Source organism: Culex quinquefasciatus, chromosome 3 (assembly GCF_015732765.1).
Source record: "Culex quinquefasciatus strain JHB chromosome 3, VPISU_Cqui_1.0_pri_paternal, whole genome shotgun sequence".
In the NCBI taxonomy this organism is placed as follows: Eukaryota; Metazoa; Arthropoda; class Insecta; order Diptera; family Culicidae; genus Culex; species Culex quinquefasciatus.
The window spans coordinates 42,693,826-42,712,816 of record NC_051863.1 but is presented as its reverse complement, the minus strand read 5'-3'; the positions used below and the strand labels follow the sequence as shown (position 1 = coordinate 42,712,816).

The 18,991-nt window shown below is 39.4% G+C and overlaps 3 protein-coding genes and 1 long non-coding RNA gene across 5 annotated transcripts; all 4 read left to right on the top strand.

Moving 5' to 3' along the window:
* The first annotated feature begins 729 nt into the window (after positions 1-729).
* Positions 730-18,375, top strand: LOC6049992 (gustatory receptor for sugar taste 64b). 2 transcript variants are annotated; one of them, XM_038260249.1, is made up of 10 exons: positions 730-1,199; positions 1,256-1,821; positions 1,881-2,161; positions 2,218-2,409; positions 16,903-17,043; positions 17,159-17,292; positions 17,344-17,782; positions 17,840-18,002; positions 18,062-18,151; positions 18,215-18,375. In XM_038260249.1, exons 1-10 carry the CDS (start codon positions 1,082-1,084, stop codon positions 18,293-18,295), a joined length of 2,205 nt encoding a protein of 734 aa, XP_038116177.1. In that variant the 5' UTR covers positions 730-1,081; the 3' UTR covers positions 18,296-18,375. The 2 variants fall into 2 exon arrangements, with proteins under 2 accessions (XP_038116177.1, XP_038116176.1); XM_038260248.1 differs by having other exon boundaries at positions 16,894-17,043.
* LOC119768840 lies at positions 4,973-6,689 on the top strand. Its single transcript, XR_005278252.1, has 4 exons — positions 4,973-5,473; positions 5,534-5,605; positions 5,927-6,021; positions 6,082-6,689. It is a non-coding gene; the product is annotated as an uncharacterized LOC119768840 (long non-coding RNA).
* LOC6049994 (gustatory receptor for sugar taste 61a) lies at positions 7,027-8,322 on the top strand. The gene is made up of 5 exons (XM_038260257.1): positions 7,027-7,307; positions 7,360-7,798; positions 7,856-8,018; positions 8,077-8,166; positions 8,229-8,322. Exons 1-5 carry the CDS (start codon positions 7,190-7,192, stop codon positions 8,307-8,309), a joined length of 891 nt encoding a protein of 296 aa, XP_038116185.1. The 5' UTR covers positions 7,027-7,189; the 3' UTR covers positions 8,310-8,322.
* Positions 14,298-16,768, top strand: LOC6049993 (gustatory receptor for sugar taste 64b). Its single transcript, XM_038260258.1, has 7 exons — positions 14,298-14,602; positions 14,659-15,087; positions 15,330-15,466; positions 15,582-15,862; positions 15,919-16,081; positions 16,139-16,228; positions 16,524-16,768. Exons 1-7 carry the CDS (start codon positions 14,485-14,487, stop codon positions 16,611-16,613), a joined length of 1,308 nt encoding a protein of 435 aa, XP_038116186.1. The 5' UTR covers positions 14,298-14,484; the 3' UTR covers positions 16,614-16,768.
* Positions 18,376-18,991: the final 616 nt, after the last annotated feature.

Sequence of the window (18,991 nt, the reverse complement as noted above, 5' to 3'; positions counted from 1 at the left end):
TTTACAGAATAAAAAAACAAATATGAGGACTGGGGGGTTGGGTTCGTGTTAGGCGTTTCATTTGACGAGAAATTTAAATAATAAATAAAATTCTTTCAAAATAAGAAAAAATGCTTTAATCAACCTCTCTGGTTGAATTCAAATTAATTTTGGATTCAACCAAAATAAAAAGAAAACCAAAAAGTAAAAACAAGAATAAGAAGAATCAGCTGTCAAAACTAATCCGTCCATTCCGTTTCGATTCCGTTTGAATTCCCCTTGAACCGATTTGCGGCGAAAACTCAAACGGAACCGGTTGTTGCGTTTGAAACGGAATGCGTTTTAGAATCTAAAACGAACACTGTTTAGAATTCGAATCGAACTTTTTTCGCTCAAGCGGAATTCTAAACGGAATTCACACGGAACGTGCTGAGTGGGAATAAGCGCGAGGCATACGTTTGCTCTCAAGGCCTACTTTCAGGGGTTTGCAAATTCAATTTAGTTTTTTGCCTTCCTCACCTTTCTGAGGAAAGGCTATAAAATCATTCGAAAAATGGACATCCAAATTTGACCTTGTAGACTCACCTTCATGTATACCTATCGACTCAGAATCAAATTCTGAACAAATGTCTGTGCGTGTGTCTGGATGTGAGTCCGTGCACTGAAAAAATTGCACACAAAACATAAAGGAAGCGCATCTGGGGACCTGAAACTTCTGAGGAGGGTGTATTGTTTATAAGGGCAGATTAATGCAACACTGTGATATTTAACCAAACAAGTCTAATTCATTAGTCATGAAAAAGTGCAAACTCATGCTTTCCTAGCATTACACTTCACTGTAAATAACGATCCTATAAATTCTTTAAAAACGCCCGACACGTAGACCCCTGTGGTTGCTGCACCCTATTCAAGCAGCAGAAGGCACTGTGTTTCAAGCTCAGCAAATGACCGTTCCGTAAATTAAAACGCCCGGAAACCCGACACACAGATAAATTAAAACAATTTGTTACTCCTCTGCGAGCACTGACGGTGATGCCATGTGTTTTTGGTTTCATGTGGTAGCGATTAGTTCAGGAGCAAGTTAGTCTGAGTGCAGAACAACATGAAGCTGCTGGCGTTAACCTCCCGACACTTTCAGCTACCGTGGCCACAGCCAAGAAAGGGGTCGGCCGCCGTAAGCAGTAGCTACCACGGCAGCTTTCATCAGGCTATTGCTCCAGGTTTTTGTAAGATTTTGATGAATTTGTGGTTGAAATTAATAAGCCTCTCGTTACAGTACTGTTCATAGGGCAATGTATTGCGCTGATGCCGGTCGTGGAAATCTTCAACCACAACTTCCGGCGGGCTCGGTTCAAGCCGTTGAGTGCGAGATTTTTGTACTCGATGCTTTACCTCGCGATTGCGGGTGTTTACGGGGTGTGCACGTGTCGATGGTGTTTTGTTAAAGGCTTGGACGTGACCTTGTTTGGAGATTCGGTCTTCATTGTGGTAGTGTACATGACGGCCGTTTTGTTTCTGCTGATTGCTCCACAGTGGCACACCGTGCTAAAGATGTTCAACGAGTGTGAGAAGGTCATGCTTCGAGACGCGTACCGGAAGGTAACCGAACGTTACACACGATTCAACCTGGCTTGGCAGATCAGGTTGATCGCATTTGGGATCATGCTTCTAGCAGTTATCGAGGATTCCTTGAGCTTCAACTCTGCCTACCAGGGAAATGTCGTGAATCTTCAGTTCTGCAACCATTCGAACGTCACTTTCTGGGAGAATTTTTACATTCGTGAACATCCCCAAGTATTGCGAAACATTCCCGTCAATTTTGGGTCAGTTCTGATCATCGAGGTACGTTCCAACCTTGTCAAGTTCAACACAGTCAATGCATTAATCTCCCCCTCCGGTAGTGGCTCAACAAGTGCATGCGGCTCACCTGGACCTACCTGGACGTGTTCATCATCTCGTTCAGCTTGGCGGCCCAGTTTCGGTACAATCAGATCTACTACCGGCTGATATCGCTACCAAGTGTCGCCTCGCTACCGTCGACCTTTTGGCGCAACATTCGCACCGACTACCTGGCCGTGTCGCAGCTGGTCGCCTTCCTGGACGACAAGTTTGGCCACCTGATTCTGCTGGCTTGCGCGAATGATATGTTCTTCATAGCGACGCAGCTGTTTCAAGGATTTCAGTGAGTTGACTGTTTAACTGTTTGAAGAAATGAATTAACCTCAATGATCTTTTCAGACGGCGTCCCGCTTTTGCAACGATGATCTACTACTGGTACTCGTTGAGTCTGCTGATATTCCGGACGCTGTGCATGCTCTACGTGGGATCCGGCATCCACGTGGCCTCAATGAGTCCGTTGACTATACTGCGGAATGTGCCCTCGAAGAATTGGGGGCTTGATGTAGGGAAAGCTAATTTATATCCAAAGCTGTAAGTTTGTATTTAAAAATATTCAACAGCTTCAGAGATTCATGGACGATGTGGCCTCGGGAGACAATACGCTGTCTGGGAAAAAGTTTTTCTATCTACGCAGACAGATTATTCTTGCGGTAAGTGAGTTTTTGCTTAAATCGAGGGACGTAAAACATGTGAGCTTAAATGTTGTGGGAGTGTTGATGTGCCAACAGTCGACAGATTGGTGCTGGAGGTACCTGAACGGAGACGGGTGCGCACAGGCGATCTTGCTGAAACATATCCGGAAAAATTTTGTAAAACGGTAAAGCACAGAACACTCGACTACAGTTTGTACTCGTGCCTATACAGTCGATCTAGTTATTAAGAAAAAACATCAATAACAACAGTGACTTCCCATGTTCGCATATATGTCCCATATGCAAAAACAGCCAGCTGAGAAAAAATCAAAAGAAGTTTGTCCCATACATAAGGCCTTGTGTTAAATTTAAAAAAATGTAATTCCTCCGGATATGTAGTACAAAGTACTACATGAAGAGGGTTCGGGGCAACTGCTGTGTGAGTTGTTGGAAATTGACTCATTTGGGTGGACTCGAAAATTGATTTTTCCAGCAACACATTTTGGGTCCTTTTTACTATCCAAAAAAACCCAAAATTTGGAAGCGATTGGTTAAGCCCTCGATGAGCGCAAAGCGAATGAATTTGTATGGGATTTACTACGTGGAAACTTGCATTTTCACATTTTTGAATTTACATAATTCCTGTTTTATTAGTTTATGAAACTTACCAAGTCTATCGAAGACAGTATGGTGCTAAATTGCTTCTAACAAAAAAAGACATTTCGAAATGCTCGGCAAAAATCATATTTTTTGCCAACACTGCCAAGTCAAGCGGAAACGTGAGAAATGTTTTCGGAACATTTCTTCATAACGATTATACGTAAGGTTCATCAAAATATAAGAAGAGTGTTGTTTGTTTTCTACTATATGGTTCCTTTGACAATTTTGGCAGGCAATACAAGTTTTACTAATTATTTCAATACACTGCTGTTGAAAAATCTGTATCTTTTTTTGACACACTTTAGCACCACACTGTCTTTGAGAGAGTTATTAAGGACATCCAGGGCTATACTTCTACGGTGTTAGTTTCATAAAATAATAAAACATGAATTTTGTGAATTCAGAGTCGACGCTGTCGTGCTATCATGTCGCACCCGCCATTTCGACGTTCTGAGAATAACGCGTTTTAATGTTTGACTTTGAATAAACAAAAACGAGAGCTCGAAATGTAAACAATGGATAACACGTTTTGTTTGGTTGACCATTATGTGTATTGCCCCTAATTTTGGTTGTATTTGGTTGCTGGAGTCCCGAGTTATAATTACAAATGTTTACGGTAGTCTTAGTTGTACGTGCGTCAAACGCATCCTGACCTGCAATCCCTTTGGCCTTTTGTCGCACTTACATCAATTTTCAGGGAGTGACAAGATAGCACGACAAGATTGAAACTTCTTTCGTATGAAAAGTGACAAAAATCCGCGGAGCTTTTTTGGTTTTTATTGAATATCTCAGGATTGAATTCGAATTTTGGGGATCTGTGAAGGTCAAAAGGTGAGGCATTGTGAGCTGCACAAAATGATGTTCTTAACTAAATTTGGCTTAAAATGCACGCACGACAAGTTAGCACGACGGCGACGAAATGTGAAAATGCAAGTATCCTCATAGTAATTTCCATACAAATTTCATTCGCTTTGCGCCAATCGTGGGATTAACCAAACGCTCCAAAATTTTAGGGGGTTATTTGGGACCCTAAGAGGGACCTAAAAATGTATTGCTGGTTGGAATTATATCATTTTCAATTTTCCCATATAACTAGATTCCACCCTAATGACTCATTTAGTATATATACTTCACATTGTTTTACATTTTTGAATTTAATGGAATACATTTGGATAAACAAAAATATACTTAAACAACTAATCCAAACTTAAAAATAAAAAAAAACTAAATTTATTGAAACATTCTAAATCATAAGAAAGAGTAAACTACGAACTGTATTTGAAGATGTAGCGATAAAACTAATTTTTATCTAATGGATCACCCATTTTCACGAACGCCTGTTTACGATTTTCGGAGCAAATGTTTTCTATCGATAACTGCGGAAAGTGTTGAACAGTTCGTTGCAAACAAAGTTGTTTGACCCTTTCTGGTTTGATGCGAGTGAAAGTTAACGTTCCAGCTTTTAAAGTTGGACAAGCGTTGGGCGTTCCAGTGTAAACTCAACAAATATTTTTTTTCGAAAATTTAGAATTGGATGGTTTAAAGTTCTAAAATGTCACGCGAAACATTAATTTGTTTTTCCGTCCTTTATCAGATGGCTGGAACTCTTGTGACCTACGAGCTGGTGTTGATGGATCAGATAAAACAGGCCCCCGATGGTTCCAAAGACTGTTCGTACTTCTAGTTCTATGACTCCTAGCAGCTGCAAGATTTCCCACATATTTCAAATAACCGCCGACCCTTTGTACCGTAAATGTATCACAATGTGTATAATTATTAAAAATGTTCCACCGCAACTGACATGCACAACAAGCTCAAAGATATATGTTTTGATTAATGTGAAAATAACCCCCGATGTAAAGCCATGAGCTCACTACCAATGGACGACTTTTGGGGAGCGTTGAAGCCCGTCATTTTTGTGGCCCACCCAAGTAACCATCCAGCATTACTAGAAATCATAAATCAGATGCAAAATAGCATTCACCAGCTAATCAGCTGTAAAACGGCAAAGATTAAAGCAAATCAGCTCTAAAATAACTGCATCGATAACAGCCGTTTTAGAGCTGATTACCAGCTGCCACTAGCATCACTGTTATAAATTGTCAAAAAACTGGCAACACGTCTGTCGTGTTGACCGAGAGTGAAAGAGTGCGACTGAGAAAGAAAAACAAAACGGTAAAAAACTCTCGCTCTCTCCGTCACTCCTAGATCAACAAAACCAAAATAATCATGGTGATGGAAATTTGGATTCGGGTAAATTACTGCTGGAGCCGAGGCTGGAGCCTGTTTTTCTTCTAACTTTCGTGAGTATAGCACAAGATTATTACTTAAGAATCATCTATTAATAAACAAATATATTTCAGGATGCATAAAACAATGTATTTGCCCTCCAACGTGGAAAACAGCGGCCGTTCCGGACCATCAGCAATTGGCAGGTGAATTTTCAATTTCAAGGCTGCAGCTGCTGCAGACTTCCCAAGTAACCATCCAGCATTACTAGAAATCATAAATCAGATGCAAAATAGCATTCACCAGCTAATCAGCTGTAAAACGGCAAAGATTAAAGCAAATCAGCTCTAAAATAACTGCATCGATAACAGCCGTTTTAGAGCTGATTACCAGCTGCCACTAGCATCACTGTTATAAATTGTCAAAAAACTGGCAACACGTCTGTCGTGTTGACCGAGAGTGAAAGAGTGCGACTGAGAAAGAAAAACAAAACGGTAAAAAACTCTCGCTCTCTCCGTCACTCCTAGATCAACAAAACCAAAATAATCATGGTGATGGAAATTTGGATTCGGGTAAATTACTGCTGGAGCCGAGGCTGGAGCCTGTTTTTCTTCTAACTTTCGTGAGTATAGCACAAGATTATTACTTAAGAATCATCTATTAATAAACAAATATATTTCAGGATGCATAAAACAATGTATTTGCCCTCCAACGTGGAAAACAGCGGCCGTTCCGGACCATCAGCAATTGGCAGGTGAATTTTCAATTTCAAGGCTGCAGCTGCTGCAGACTTGACCGGAATTGAACGTTGGAATGCAGACTTGATGGGCTTGCGGTGCTCCGGCTGAAGGTTCAGATATAGGAAATTTCGATGAACAAATGATTAAATAAGATCAATAAAAGTACTAAAGTCAAACTAAGAGTTACGCACGCTTTTCTCCGAAATTAAAAGATTAATTGACTCCAGGCTTTCTAGGGAGACTATTTGAAAGAGGTTTTCAGAAAATGTAACAGTATCTGAAGCTGTTCAATCTCGTCAACAAAACATTTCCCAAACAGGCGTGGCGATACGGGAACAGGAACCACCAGTAAACATCGACGAACACTTCCATCATCTGGCATCAAATCCCCAACAAAGCAAAATCTATCAAATAAAATGATTCCCCTCCGGTCAGCTGAGCGTCGGTAAAGTGGTAACAAACAAACCAAAATAGAACAGACAGGTGGAGGAGAAAGGAAGAGAGAGAAAATATTTTTGCTCCTCTCATTTTTTTTGACATTCATGACAATTGTGCAGGGTTGGATCGCCAACAGTAGGGGACCAGCTGTAAAACAGAAATATAAAGTCCAAAAACAGCTGCAAATCGGTTGTAAAAGCGCTTTTGGTGCAATTTTGAAAACTGTTTAGCTGTTATGCGTTGCACTAAATGCGCTTATAGTGCTGAATAATTTCCTGTTTTAGTGCTGTTTGGTTACTTGGGCAAATATTCACATTTTTCCCAGTGCAAGGTGTTTTCGCGAAGGACATCTACGGAATCAACTTCCGGTGGCGAAGTCTAAGAACGCTGTATTCGTTGTTCTTTCTTGTGCTGGGATTTATCTTTCTCTGTACGCAGATCAACTTGACGGTTCTTTACAAGGGAACTCTCTGGGAAGTCGGTAAGTTTGGGTGTGGTTTATAATTGTGATGTGGGTGAAACTAATATATTTCAGGTGGAATTCTGTACTTTGGACTAAACTTAACTGGAGCGATTTACTTTTTAATAATCTCCAGGAAATGGCGTTCCATAATGATAAGGTGGAAATCTAAAGAAGATGTGTTCCTGAGACCTCCGTATAGAATGTACGGACGTAGCTTAAAGTTCAAAATTAGACTTATCGGATTTTCTGTGATCATACTCGCTATTAGTAAGTGTATAATGTTCAATCTCAAAATAAAACTAATTGAACTCCGTTTAAGTCGAAGAATCACTACACTTAGCGTCAACAATCAAAGTTCATCACAAATATATCAACTTTTGCAATGTAACCGGCACTTTTTGGGAGCTATACTACAACCGAGAACATACACGAGTGTTCAAATACGTCAGCTATAACGTGCTTACTGTGCTGTTGGTTGAGTTCACTCACAAAGTGTATCTGTTCATTTGGTCCTTCATGGATCTCTTCATTACGCTCATCAGCATCGGACTGCTGACCCGGTTCGAACAGTTTTACCAACGAATCGAGCACCTCAAAGGAAAATCAAAGCCGGAAGTATTTTGGGCAGAAGTGCGCGGCGATTATACCAAGATATCCAGTTTGGTAACGTACTTGGACGAGATTCTTTCGCCAATGATTTTGATCACATGTGCTTCGGACGTGTTCTTCATCACGTTTCAGCTGTACATGACGGTCCGGTAAGCTTCTTCTCCGCCAATCTCAGATATAGTACTAACAAATGTTGTACCCAACAGTATGAAAACAACGTCGATCACCAAAATCTACTATCGCTTTTCGCTGATTTTCCTCATATTCAGAGCTCTCCTGATGCTGCTCATCTCGTCCCACGTATACGTGGCATCACGCAAACCACTGAAGGTCCTCCGAGCTGTTCCCATGAGCTCGTGGTCTACTAGCGTAAGAAGAAAGTAGTTCAAGTGAGGTACCAAAATAACATTTTTGATACTTTTATTAGGTACAAAGATTCATCAACGAAATTTTAACGATTGATAACGCACTCTCTGGGCATCGATTCTTTTACCTCAAGAGGAGTGTTATTCTAACGGTGAGATTCTCTAAGGTTTTTGCTTCATCCTTAAATGTTTAGTGAATCCTTATTGATTTTAGATGGCAGGAACGTTGATAACATACGAGCTGGTGATGCTTAGCGAAGAGAAACCACTTGAAAATTCAAACATTTGTGGATAATTTTATGTATGGGAACAATACATTGTCAATACATAACGATTGCTACAACGTATTTCTCCTGAAAACTATGCAGTATTTACAGCAATACAAAAATCTTTTCTTTTTCTGGTTACCAGATTTAAACAAAAACGTTAAATGTGTGTTTTGAAAACAAATCATCATCGTTTCTTTTGAAAAAAATAGACTTTCAATCAGACGAAAATCTCATCTTCGGGGCAACTAATAATATAACAAATATAACTCATTTTGAAAACTAATTTAATTAACTCATCGCCCATCCCGACTGACCCCAGTTAATTATAACTTATGGCAACTTATCAACACTCACTTCCAACACTTGGCCGAGGACCGCCGCCGCCGCCTCTGCCACGACCTGCGTCAATCATCGCAACGCCATACGCAAATAATATAATTAACGGCCACAAACTTCTCATTCTAAAGCACTGAGTGACGCGTGCGATGCCACGCTAAAATATTGTTATCCTTGCCTCGTGATTTAATTCACCTAACCGTGCAACCGATTCACACCGCACACTCCGGAACTTTCACGTCCTGTTTCGTGTGACAACCGAACTCCAAACAACAAATGTTTAATCCTTCACCGCCCTGCAAGCTATACATGAGACTATACATAGACTGAGACACGGACAGAGAGAGAGAGAGATGTACTGAAAATTGGATTGTACTCTCTGTAGGTTACTGCCAGCGCAGCGTGGTTAGGGTATGACAACTTTTAATTGGCCTGGACCAGTTTGGAACTCAATTGTTGGGAATTACGTACATCAACGAACTCTTTCGGTACGCGTCCGTCTTGCGACGTAAATGTTTTCTTCAAGCATCAAGTTTGCATTCGGTCTGGAAGCAAAAAATATTCTGTCCAAGAAGATAGTGTAACCGCATTTCACCTACACATCTTCAAGAATCAAGTACAACAATCTCGATCTACCGCCTACAAAGTGCTAGTGTAAAAAAACGTAAAATGAAAATTCTCGTTTGAAATGTATTTGTCATTGCTCGATATGTAAACGTGAAGATCAAAAAATCAAATTATTCGCGCTACAGCATTGCCATGGCGTTCTCGATTGTGAGATTCCTACTCGAAACTAAGTGTCCGAAGGCTTGATTTTTGAGGCAATTGCAAACCTCTTTTTACACCTTAGCTTCCATCCACCCCGAGAGTAGAACTGACGACTTTTGTATTGTGAGTCCAACTGCCCACCAGCGACTCCACCGAGGCAAGACCCAGGGAGACGACTCCTACAACTGGACTGAGCTATCGACCTAACCTCTAGGTTAGACCGGGGCCAACATTTACTTCCCCGTCTGACGGAAGGCGTGGTCAGACAAATCTCGTCTCGAAAAATGCCACCGGTACACTATGGTACATTGGGTGGCCAAGTTTCAAAAAAGTGACCTTCTCCAAATATTTTTTGGTATTTTTTTCTCGAAAGTAAACATTCTAACTAAGAAAAATCCAAATTTTCAAAGCTCTAAGTTTGTTCATTACGGAGATACGCAAGCTGAAAGTCAAAAAATGGAGTAAAAAACTAGCGTTTTTCGTAAAAAAGGCTGATTGTTAACTTTTAACATAGCTCAGCCATTTTAAATGTTTTATTAGGACAAATATACATCGTTGGAAAGGTAATGAGATAAGCTTTGAAACTATTAATAGATAAAATGTTGTTTCCAAACCAAAAACTGAAGTTTTCATCGAATAACTGGAGCATTTTTTGACAAATCATATTTTTGTGTTTGTTAATCGAGTACTTTTTTGCTAACCGATGCTAAACATGAAACTAAGATCACTTGAAAGATTGGATTATAATCTAACATTGCTGAAATTTCCAGCCTGCGATTTTTGCGTTTTCGGAGATATGCCATTTTGAACATTTACGTTTTATCAAAATTTGCTGCAATCTACATATGCGCCCGTTTATTTCACTTGCTTTGCTACCTACTTCGTGGGCATCGTCGCTTCAAAAATCAATACCTGGTTTCAAGAAGTTCGAAATGACTTTATTAGAATTTTCTGTTGCCTACATTTAAAATTGAGTACTTTAGTCAAAATAAGGTATTCGTACCGAAGTTTCTCAACCGAAAATGGAGAATCTCAGTTTGATACCGAAAAAAGTATTCATCAAAATGTTGACTTAGCATGATGAATTTCTGCGATCAATCCATGAAACTGATCCACATTTAAGTTCTTTGTTGGTTAGTACAAAACATCATAAAAAGTACCTTTAACATATCCTGAAGCTGTCACAAACTCTATAATCAAATAAATTTTAAAAATATGGTTTGTATTTTACCGTTTTACTTCATAATTAATATTTTGAATAAAATTATTTTTTCTGTTATTAGATTTAACAATTCAAATTTTCGCAATTTATGCCCGTAAGGGTGGGGGGGGGTCTCAAATTATATGGCATGGCCTCACAAAAAGAAACACACAGCAGTAAATAATAAATATTTGACTTAAAATGAATTTATTACGCTTAACAAAATTTTGTTGGTGGGAAGGAGGAGAGGGGGGGGGGGTGAAAGAAAGAGGAGGGAGGGGTTGTGTCCTTAAAGTGGGGATGTATTAGCTTATCCATAATTTAATAATATAAACTTGCAATACAATATATTTGCAATTCTGTTGCACTTGCAAATATATGAAAAGACTATTTATTATGAACAATCAACTATTGAAAAACATGAAAAGTCATAAAAATCGACGTATATCATTTCAATACCATACAATTACCCAAATTTGTATGAAAAAACATTTAAAAAGCAAAAAAATAATTTGGCCGCCTGTTTGTATGGAGATGGCCCATAGTGCGGTACCGTCTGGGATCGAACCCAAGCCGACCGGGTGAGAGGCAACCACGCTTACCCCTACACCACGGTCCCGTGAAGATACAAGATTTTATAAACTTTCTGCAAAAAGAAAGGCAAATCTGACAGAAGAAAGTACTTTGTATGTTTGCCGTTGTTGATAAACAAGAACGAACAGCTGAACCAGCACATCAATACGGAATTCTTCGATTCGTCTAGAGTAAAATTTATCAGATCTTCGAATATAATTATTGCAGGGCTGCGTTGCCCTTATATAAAATGTTTGAAATTGCAAAATACTGTGTAAAAATGTTCGAAGTTTGCAGAATATGCCTGCACGCCAAATCCAGATAACACAGATCTGTGTAAAATTTGACACAGATCGCCTAAAACCTGGAATACCCAGAATCTGTGTACAAGCCTTGTACACAGATCTGTGTTCAGCCGTTGTCTGTCAAATCTGTGTAATTTTTCAACCATCAATCTGTGTAAAATTTTACACAGATCTGGGTAATTTTTACCGCACCTGGTTTTTTGCCGTTTTTATAATTAAAACACGATTTTCGATTGATTTTAAAAATAAAACATCATTTATTCTCGTTTATTGACCTAATAAATATACTAACAAAATATTTTTAACCACATTTGATGCACTTTTGCCCGTTTTGTGACTGTCGATTATCGTTATTTTTGGGTTAGAGTTGGCTTCTCCCGATAGCGACGAAAACAACATAACAATGACGACGAGGATGACGTCGTAAAGTGCCACCCAAGCTGGCTTCCGGAACCTGTGGCCACTTTTACTTTTACCAACAAGAATATTCCGGAAACTAAAAAAGGAAAATCAAGGTAAGGTTAGGTATTCAAAGTTTCTAGAAACATTCTTACCAGGTTCCACAAACAATCATTTCATTGGGTACTGGTTAAATTTTGGAAGATGGCCAAAGTCTGAAATAGTAAACTAATTTTAAATAACGAAATAACTCAATTAGAGAAATAAAACTTACCAACTTCACGAATAACTTTAATGGTGCCTGTTAAAAAATGACAACTGTTTTTTACACAGATTTGAAAGAAGGGCTTTTCAAAAATCTGTGTATTTTTTTACACAGATCTGTGTAAAAAAATTACTCAGATTATGAAAGCTAGAACTGAACAACAATCTGTGTAATTTTTTTACACAGATCTGTGTTATCTGGATTTTGCGTGTAGACTTTTAGCCATCTCATTCTTCATCGGTCTGATAGCCGTGCGGGCTAAAGCGCCAGTCCTCTCTGAGAGAAACGGGTACATTGGGAGCGTTCTTTTATTACGTAACGCGAAAAATCGGACTTTTAGACCCCCTCCCCCACCCCCCTCGTAACAAAATTTCCATACAAATTTTAAAAATTTTGTATGGAGCGTAACACGGCCTCCGACCCCCCTCCCCCCCCTACTGCGTTACGTAATAAAAGAACGCTCCCAATTACTGCAATATGGTTGTATGGAAAAAAAATAAGTTGTTCAAATTTAGTGAGCACAGCAACTTTTTAGTTCCTTTAAGAATACTAAACAATTCCCCAAAGTTTGGAAACGATTGGTTTAGTTCTCACTTTGCGCAAAGCGATTCAAATTTGTATGGGAACTTGTATGAGGAAAACCATTTTTTTTGGATTTCGTTTTTTTAGTCCAGGTTTTACGCTATATTAAAACCGGACTCGTATTCGGTTGCTCTAAAAGGTGCTCTACAACTTTCCCCAAGAGAGTAGGGTGCTAGCTAGTAACTTTTTTAGGGGCAAGCTAGCACCCTACTCTCTTCAGAAAAATTTTAGTGCACCTTTCAAAGCACTCGAATACGAGTCCAGTTTTAATGTAGCGTGAAACGTGAATTTTATAAATATCAAAATCCAGAAAAATGCGTTCCTCATAGAAAATTTAATCGCTTTGCGCAAAGTGAAGACAAACCCGACTATATAAACCAGGGGTGCTCAAAGTTTTTGGAGGCCGGGCCAAATTTAAAGCTCAAATGAGCTTGCGGGCCAAATATACAAAAAAGGTTGTTAAAAAAATGAATTACGTTATTTTAATGTAAAATATTACATTTCTGTTATTTAAAAAAAATGTGTATTCAAAATAATAGAAACCACAAAATAACTGGTTTCTATCGGTATTGTTGATTTTGTTGTTTCTGGTATTTGAAAAAAAAAGTTTTTAGCTGAATGTACTTGTGTTTTCAAAAAAAAAAATTAAGTTTTGTTTTTATATTTCGAAAATGGTGGTGACATTACATGTTGAACAATTCACCTATAAGTTAAGTGTGGCTAATGAAAAACTTTTAGAAAATGATGAAAGCTTCCGCATAGTTAACCTGCAATCATTATATTCAAAAAAAAAAAGCGAAACAACATTTATTTATTTCATCGAAAATTTACTAAAATTCATATAAACCCAAACATGCTCAAATGATTTTAAATGCAAAGGAATGCTTATTTAATTAATTTCAGCTAAATGCACTTAAATTTAATTTTTTTATGTTTTTTGAAAATATCTTTTTGCTCACGGTTTTCGAGCCAATTTTTTAATAATGGTGGAGGGGTGGGTTGATCGACGAAAGCTTTGTTAAATATTTGCTGCAAACTTGATTCTCAGATTTCCACATTTTGTCTGCCTGAATCAGTTGATAGTCAATCAGATTCGTTATCTAACTGTAATGAGTTCGAATCCCTAAGGAAGTACAATGTAAGTTTGAGGGTCAGTTTATAAAAGGGTCAATATGACTTGCAAATTGATAAAGAAAACTTTTATTTTTGCAACTATTACAGAATTCTACCTAAAAAAAACTTGTACGTTTTTTGATATTTCTAAAAATGTTTGATAAAAGTTTTGACGATATTTACTAGTTTCACTCACATTGAAACGTGTGAAATTGTTTTAATTACAAAATATTTGGAACAAATTATTTCCTAAATAATATTAATAATATTATTAATAAAAAAAATAAAAAAGATTAGCATAAAAAATCTTAAAATAAACCCTAATTTTGAAAAAGTATAAAATCACTTTACAAGTGGTCAACGGGCCATTTTACATGATCATTCAAAATGGGTCCGCGGGCCACAAAATATCACCTCGCGGGCCACGTTTGGCCCGCGGGCCATACTTTGGGCACCCCTGATATAAACGACCATATAAAGTAACGCCCGGCACCTGAGCAAATCACCGTTCCGTAAATTAAAACGCCCGAAAACCCGACACACAGATAAATTAAAACAATTTGTTACTCCTCTGCGAGCACTGATGGTGATGCCATGTGTTTTTGGTTTGATGTGGTAGCGATTAGTTCAGGAGCAAGTTAGCCTGAGTGCAGAACAACATGAAGCTGCTGGCGTTAACCTCCCGACACTTTCAGCTACCGTGGCCACAGCCAAGAAAGGGGTCGGCCGCCGTTAGCAGTAGCTACCACGGCAGCTTTCATCAGGCTGTTGCTCCAGGTTTTTGTGAGATTTTGATGAATTTTTGGTTGAAATTAAGAAGACTCTCGTTACAGTACTGTTCATAGGGCAATGTATTGCGCTGATGCCGGTCGTAGAAATCTTCAACCACAACTTCCGGCGGGCTCGGTTCAAGCCGTTGAGTGCGAGATTTTTGTACTCGATGCTTTACCTCGTGATTGCGGGTGTTTACGGGGTGTGCACGTGTCGGTGGTGTTTTCTGAAAGGCCTGAACGTGAGCTTGTTTGGAGATTTGTTCTACATGGTGGTAGTGTACACGTCGGCCGTTTTCTTTCTGTTGATTGCCCCGCAGTGGCACACCGTGCTAAAGATGTTCAACGAGTGTGAGAAGGTCATGCTTCGAGACGCGTACCGGAAGGTAACCGAACGTTACACACGATTCAACCTGGCTTGGCAAATCAGGTTGATCGCATTTGGGATCATGCTTCTAGCAGTTATTGAGGATTCCTTGAGCTTCAACTCTGCCTAGGGGAAATTCTCGTATCTTTGGCAGGTTAAGCTCTCGCTCCTAACTCCATCCAATTTGCTGATTTTCACTATTTAAACAACTAATTTTGCAAAACTTTTGGTAGAAACTTGCTTGCTCACTTCTTATTGAGCTATTTATCACTCGATTTCAGTTGAAAACGCTTTTATTTAGCTTTAATTGCATGTCAAAGTTCTGACCTGCCAACATTAGAGGCACGCTGGAATTAGATGCTGTTCCCCTACCAGGGAAATGTCGTGAATCTTCAGTTCTGCAACCATTCAAACGTCACTTTCTGGGAGAACTTATTCATTCGTGAATATCCCCAAATATGGCGAAACATTCCCGTTAATTTTGGTTTAGTTCTAATCATCGAGGTACGTTAGAAACCATCCATAAACCACGTGGACACATCCCACGTGGTTACAGGATGATCCGTTGCAAACTTCTCAAATTCAACATAGCCAATTCATTAATGTCCCCCTCCGGTAGTGGATCATCAGGTGCATGCGGCTCACCTGGACCTACCTGGACGTGTTCATCATCTCGTTCAGCTTGGCGGCCCAGTTTCGGTACAACCAGATCTACTACCGGCTGATATCGCTACCAAGTGTCGCCTCGCTACCGTCGACCTTTTGGCGCAACATTCGCACCGACTACCTGGCCGTGTCGCAGCTGGTCGCCTTCCTGGACGACAAGTTTGGCCACCTGATTCTGCTGGCTTGCGCAAACGACATGTTGTTCATAGCTACGCAGCTGTTTCAAGGATTTCAGTGAGTTGACCATTAAACTGCTTGAAGAAAGGATATGACCTTAACAACCTTCTCAGACGGCGACCCACCTTTGCAACGATAATCTACTACTGGTACTCTTTGGGTTTGCTGATATTCCGGACGCTGTGCACGCTCTACGTGGGATCCGGCGTCCATGTAGCTTCGATGAGTTCTTTGAACATTCTGCGCAGTGTACCCTCGGAGGATTGGGGGCTTGATGTAGGGAGAAATTATTTATTTTCAAAGCTGTATCATTGTATAAACACATTTGAATAGCTTCAGAGATTGATGGAAGATGTGGCCTCTGGAGACAATACGCTGTCTGGGAAGAAGTTTTTCTATCTACGCAGACAGATTATTCTTGCGGTGAGTTTTGGCTTAAATCGCGAGACGTAAGTATGGGCGCATAAAACGGGGTTTGAGTATGCTCTCAATTTGTCATAAAATTAGTGCATTTCTAAACCGTTTTTCAAAAAGGGGTCATGGAATTTGAACACTTCATTCGTGTTTCCCGTTTTCATAAACGTTTGTGCACGGTTTTCGGAATTCATTTTTCTAAGTGAAACTGCGGAAAAGGGTTGAACAATTTGTTGCAAACAAAGTTGCTTTAAATTTTATAATATCGCGTGATACATTAATTTGTTTTTCCGTCCATAATTAGATGGCTGCAACTCTTGTGACCTACGAGCTAGTGTTGATGGATCAGATAAAACAGGCACCCGATAAAACCAAAGACTGTTCGTACTTCTAGTTCTATGTCTCCTAGCAGCAGCAAATTAAAATTAAAATCCCACATGTTTCAAATAACCGCAGAACCTTCTACCGTAGAATGTATCACACTGTGTATAATTATGAAAAAAGTTCCACCACCAACTGGCACGCACAACAAGCTCAAAGATAAATGTTTTGATTAATGTGATACATTTCCCTCCGATTTGAAGCCATGAACTCGCTACCAATGGACGACTTTTGGGGGGCGTTGAAGCCCGTCATTTTTGTGGCCCAAATATTCACACTTTTCCCCGTGCAAGGTGTTTTAGCAAAGGACGTCTACGGTATCAACTTCCGGTGGCGGAGTCTAAGGACGCTGTACTCGTTGTTCTTTGTTGTTTTGGCTTTTATCGCTCTCTGTGCGCAGATCAACTTGACGGCGCTTTTTACGGTGACTACCGGGCAAGTCGGTAAGTTTGGACATGATTTATGATAATGCTGGCGTTGAAACCAATATATTTCAGCTGGAATTCTGTACTTTGGACTAAATTTGACTGGAGCGATTTGCTTTTTAATAATCTCCAGGAAATGGCGTTCTATGATGATCAGGTGGAAGTCTCAAGAGGATGTGTATCTGAGACCTCCGTATAGAGTGTACGGACGTAGCTTAAAGTTCAAAATTAGACTTATCGGATTTTCGGTGATAATACTCGCTATTAGTAAGTGTATAATGTTCAATCTAAAAAAACACTAATTGAGCTCCATTTTAGTCGAAGATTCGCTACACGTAGCGTCATCAATCAAGATTCATCACAAATATATCAACTTTTGCAATGTAACCGGCACATTTTGGGAACTATACTACAATCGAGAACATCCACAAGTGTTCAAATACGTCAGCTATAATCTGCCCACTGTGCTGTTGGTTGAATTCACCCACAAAGTGTACCTGTTCATTTGGACCTTCATGGATCTCTTCATTACGCTGATCAGCATCGGACTGCTGACCCGATTCGAACAGTTTTACCAACGAATCGAGCACCTCAAAGGAAAATCAAAGCCGGAAGTATTTTGGGCAGAAGTGCGCGGAGATTATACCAAGATATCCAGTTTGGTAACGTACTTGGACGAGATTCTTTCGCCAATGATTTTGATCACGTGTGCTTCGGACGTGTTCTTCATCACGTTTCAGCTGTACATGGCAGTGCGGTAAGCTTCTTCTCCGCCAGTTAAGGATGTAGTACTGAAAAAATTTCAACCCCACAGTATGAAAACAACGTCAATCACCACAATCTACTATCGCTTTTCGCTGATTTTCCTCATATTCAGAGCCCTGTTGATGCTGCTCACCTCGTCCCACGTGTACGTGGCATCACGGAAACCGCTGGAGATCCTCCGAGCTGTTCCCATGAGCTCGTGGACTACTAGCGTAAGAAGAAAGTGGCTTTAGTGAGGTACAAAAATATGTTTTCTTATGCTATTTATCAGGTACAAAGATTCATCAACGAAATACTAACGATTGATAACGCACTTTCTGGGCATCGATTCTTTTACCTCAAGAGGAGTGTCATTCTAGCGGTGAGGTTTTTTTTACGGTTTTGCTACATCCTTTAATGTTTAATGAAATTTTGTTATTTTTAGATGGCAGGAACGTTGATAACATACGAGCTGGTGATGCTTAGCGAAGAGAAACCTCTAGACAGTTCAAACATTTGTGGATAGATGTTTTAATTATTTAGGGAACTATACTTTCTTAATAAATATCGATTGCTGCAATAAATTTCTACCAAATTATGCCTAAAATATACCCACATTTCAAGCTATTCTTAAAACTGTTAATCTCGTTATGTGCAACACAATAAAGTTAGTTTTGAAATAATTTCCCGTTCCGATTACTTGATTGAAACAAAAATGGGTAATTTTCTACCAATTCACACGAAATCAGGAAAAGTTGCCCCAACCCCTCTTCGATGTGTGTGAAACTTTGTCCTCACGAAATTTTAAAATAAAAATTGACTCTTTCGAGGTTATTGCAGATCCGAAAAGCACATTAAAAATTCTTTAAAATGACATATTAAAAATTTGTTTACAGTTGAATAACGAAAAATTGCAGTGTTTTAAAAACTTTTTTACTGTTTTTTTTCAATGAAAATACGATTAGGAATCGAGCGTACAATTTTATAAAAATGTCCCTTTGACACCAAATTTCCATCTCATCACCTTTTCCGGCTGCAAATTATTGAAAAACAAATCTTTTCTCAAAAATGCAAGAGGACGTACCGCTACACTGTCACGAGGTATCGTGATCAGGGACAAAAGTAACCCCTTAGAACAAAGTTTCACTCTGGTCGGGGCAACTGCTGTGTGAGTTGGTGGAGAATGACCCATATCGAAAAAAGAAACAAGTTTCAAGCCCTC

What these genes read in the sequence shown, in the direction of transcription:
- LOC6049992 (XM_038260248.1), top strand. Translation starts at nt 1,082, where the DNA reads ATGAAGCTGCTGGCGTTAACCTCCCGACACTTTCAGCTACCGTGGCCA. An exon ending in GGTGACTACCGGGCAAGTCG is followed by an intron (nt 17,044 to 17,158) that starts GTAAGTTTGGAC and finishes AATAATCTCCAG; the next exon opens with GAAATGGCGTTCTATGATGA. An exon ending in CAGCTGTACATGGCAGTGCG is followed by an intron (nt 17,783 to 17,839) that starts GTAAGCTTCTTC and finishes TCAACCCCACAG; the next exon opens with TATGAAAACAACGTCAATCA.
- LOC6049993 (XM_038260258.1), top strand. Translation starts at nt 14,485, where the DNA reads ATGAAGCTGCTGGCGTTAACCTCCCGACACTTTCAGCTACCGTGGCCA. An exon ending in TCATCAGGCTGTTGCTCCAG is followed by an intron (nt 14,603 to 14,658) that starts GTTTTTGTGAGA and finishes CTCTCGTTACAG; the next exon opens with TACTGTTCATAGGGCAATGT. An exon ending in GCAGACAGATTATTCTTGCG is followed by an intron (nt 16,229 to 16,523) that starts GTGAGTTTTGGC and finishes GTCCATAATTAG; the next exon opens with ATGGCTGCAACTCTTGTGAC.
- LOC6049994 (XM_038260257.1), top strand. Translation starts at nt 7,190, where the DNA reads ATGATAAGGTGGAAATCTAAAGAAGATGTGTTCCTGAGACCTCCGTAT. An exon ending in TGTGATCATACTCGCTATTA is followed by an intron (nt 7,308 to 7,359) that starts GTAAGTGTATAA and finishes ACTCCGTTTAAG; the next exon opens with TCGAAGAATCACTACACTTA. An exon ending in CAGCTGTACATGACGGTCCG is followed by an intron (nt 7,799 to 7,855) that starts GTAAGCTTCTTC and finishes TGTACCCAACAG; the next exon opens with TATGAAAACAACGTCGATCA.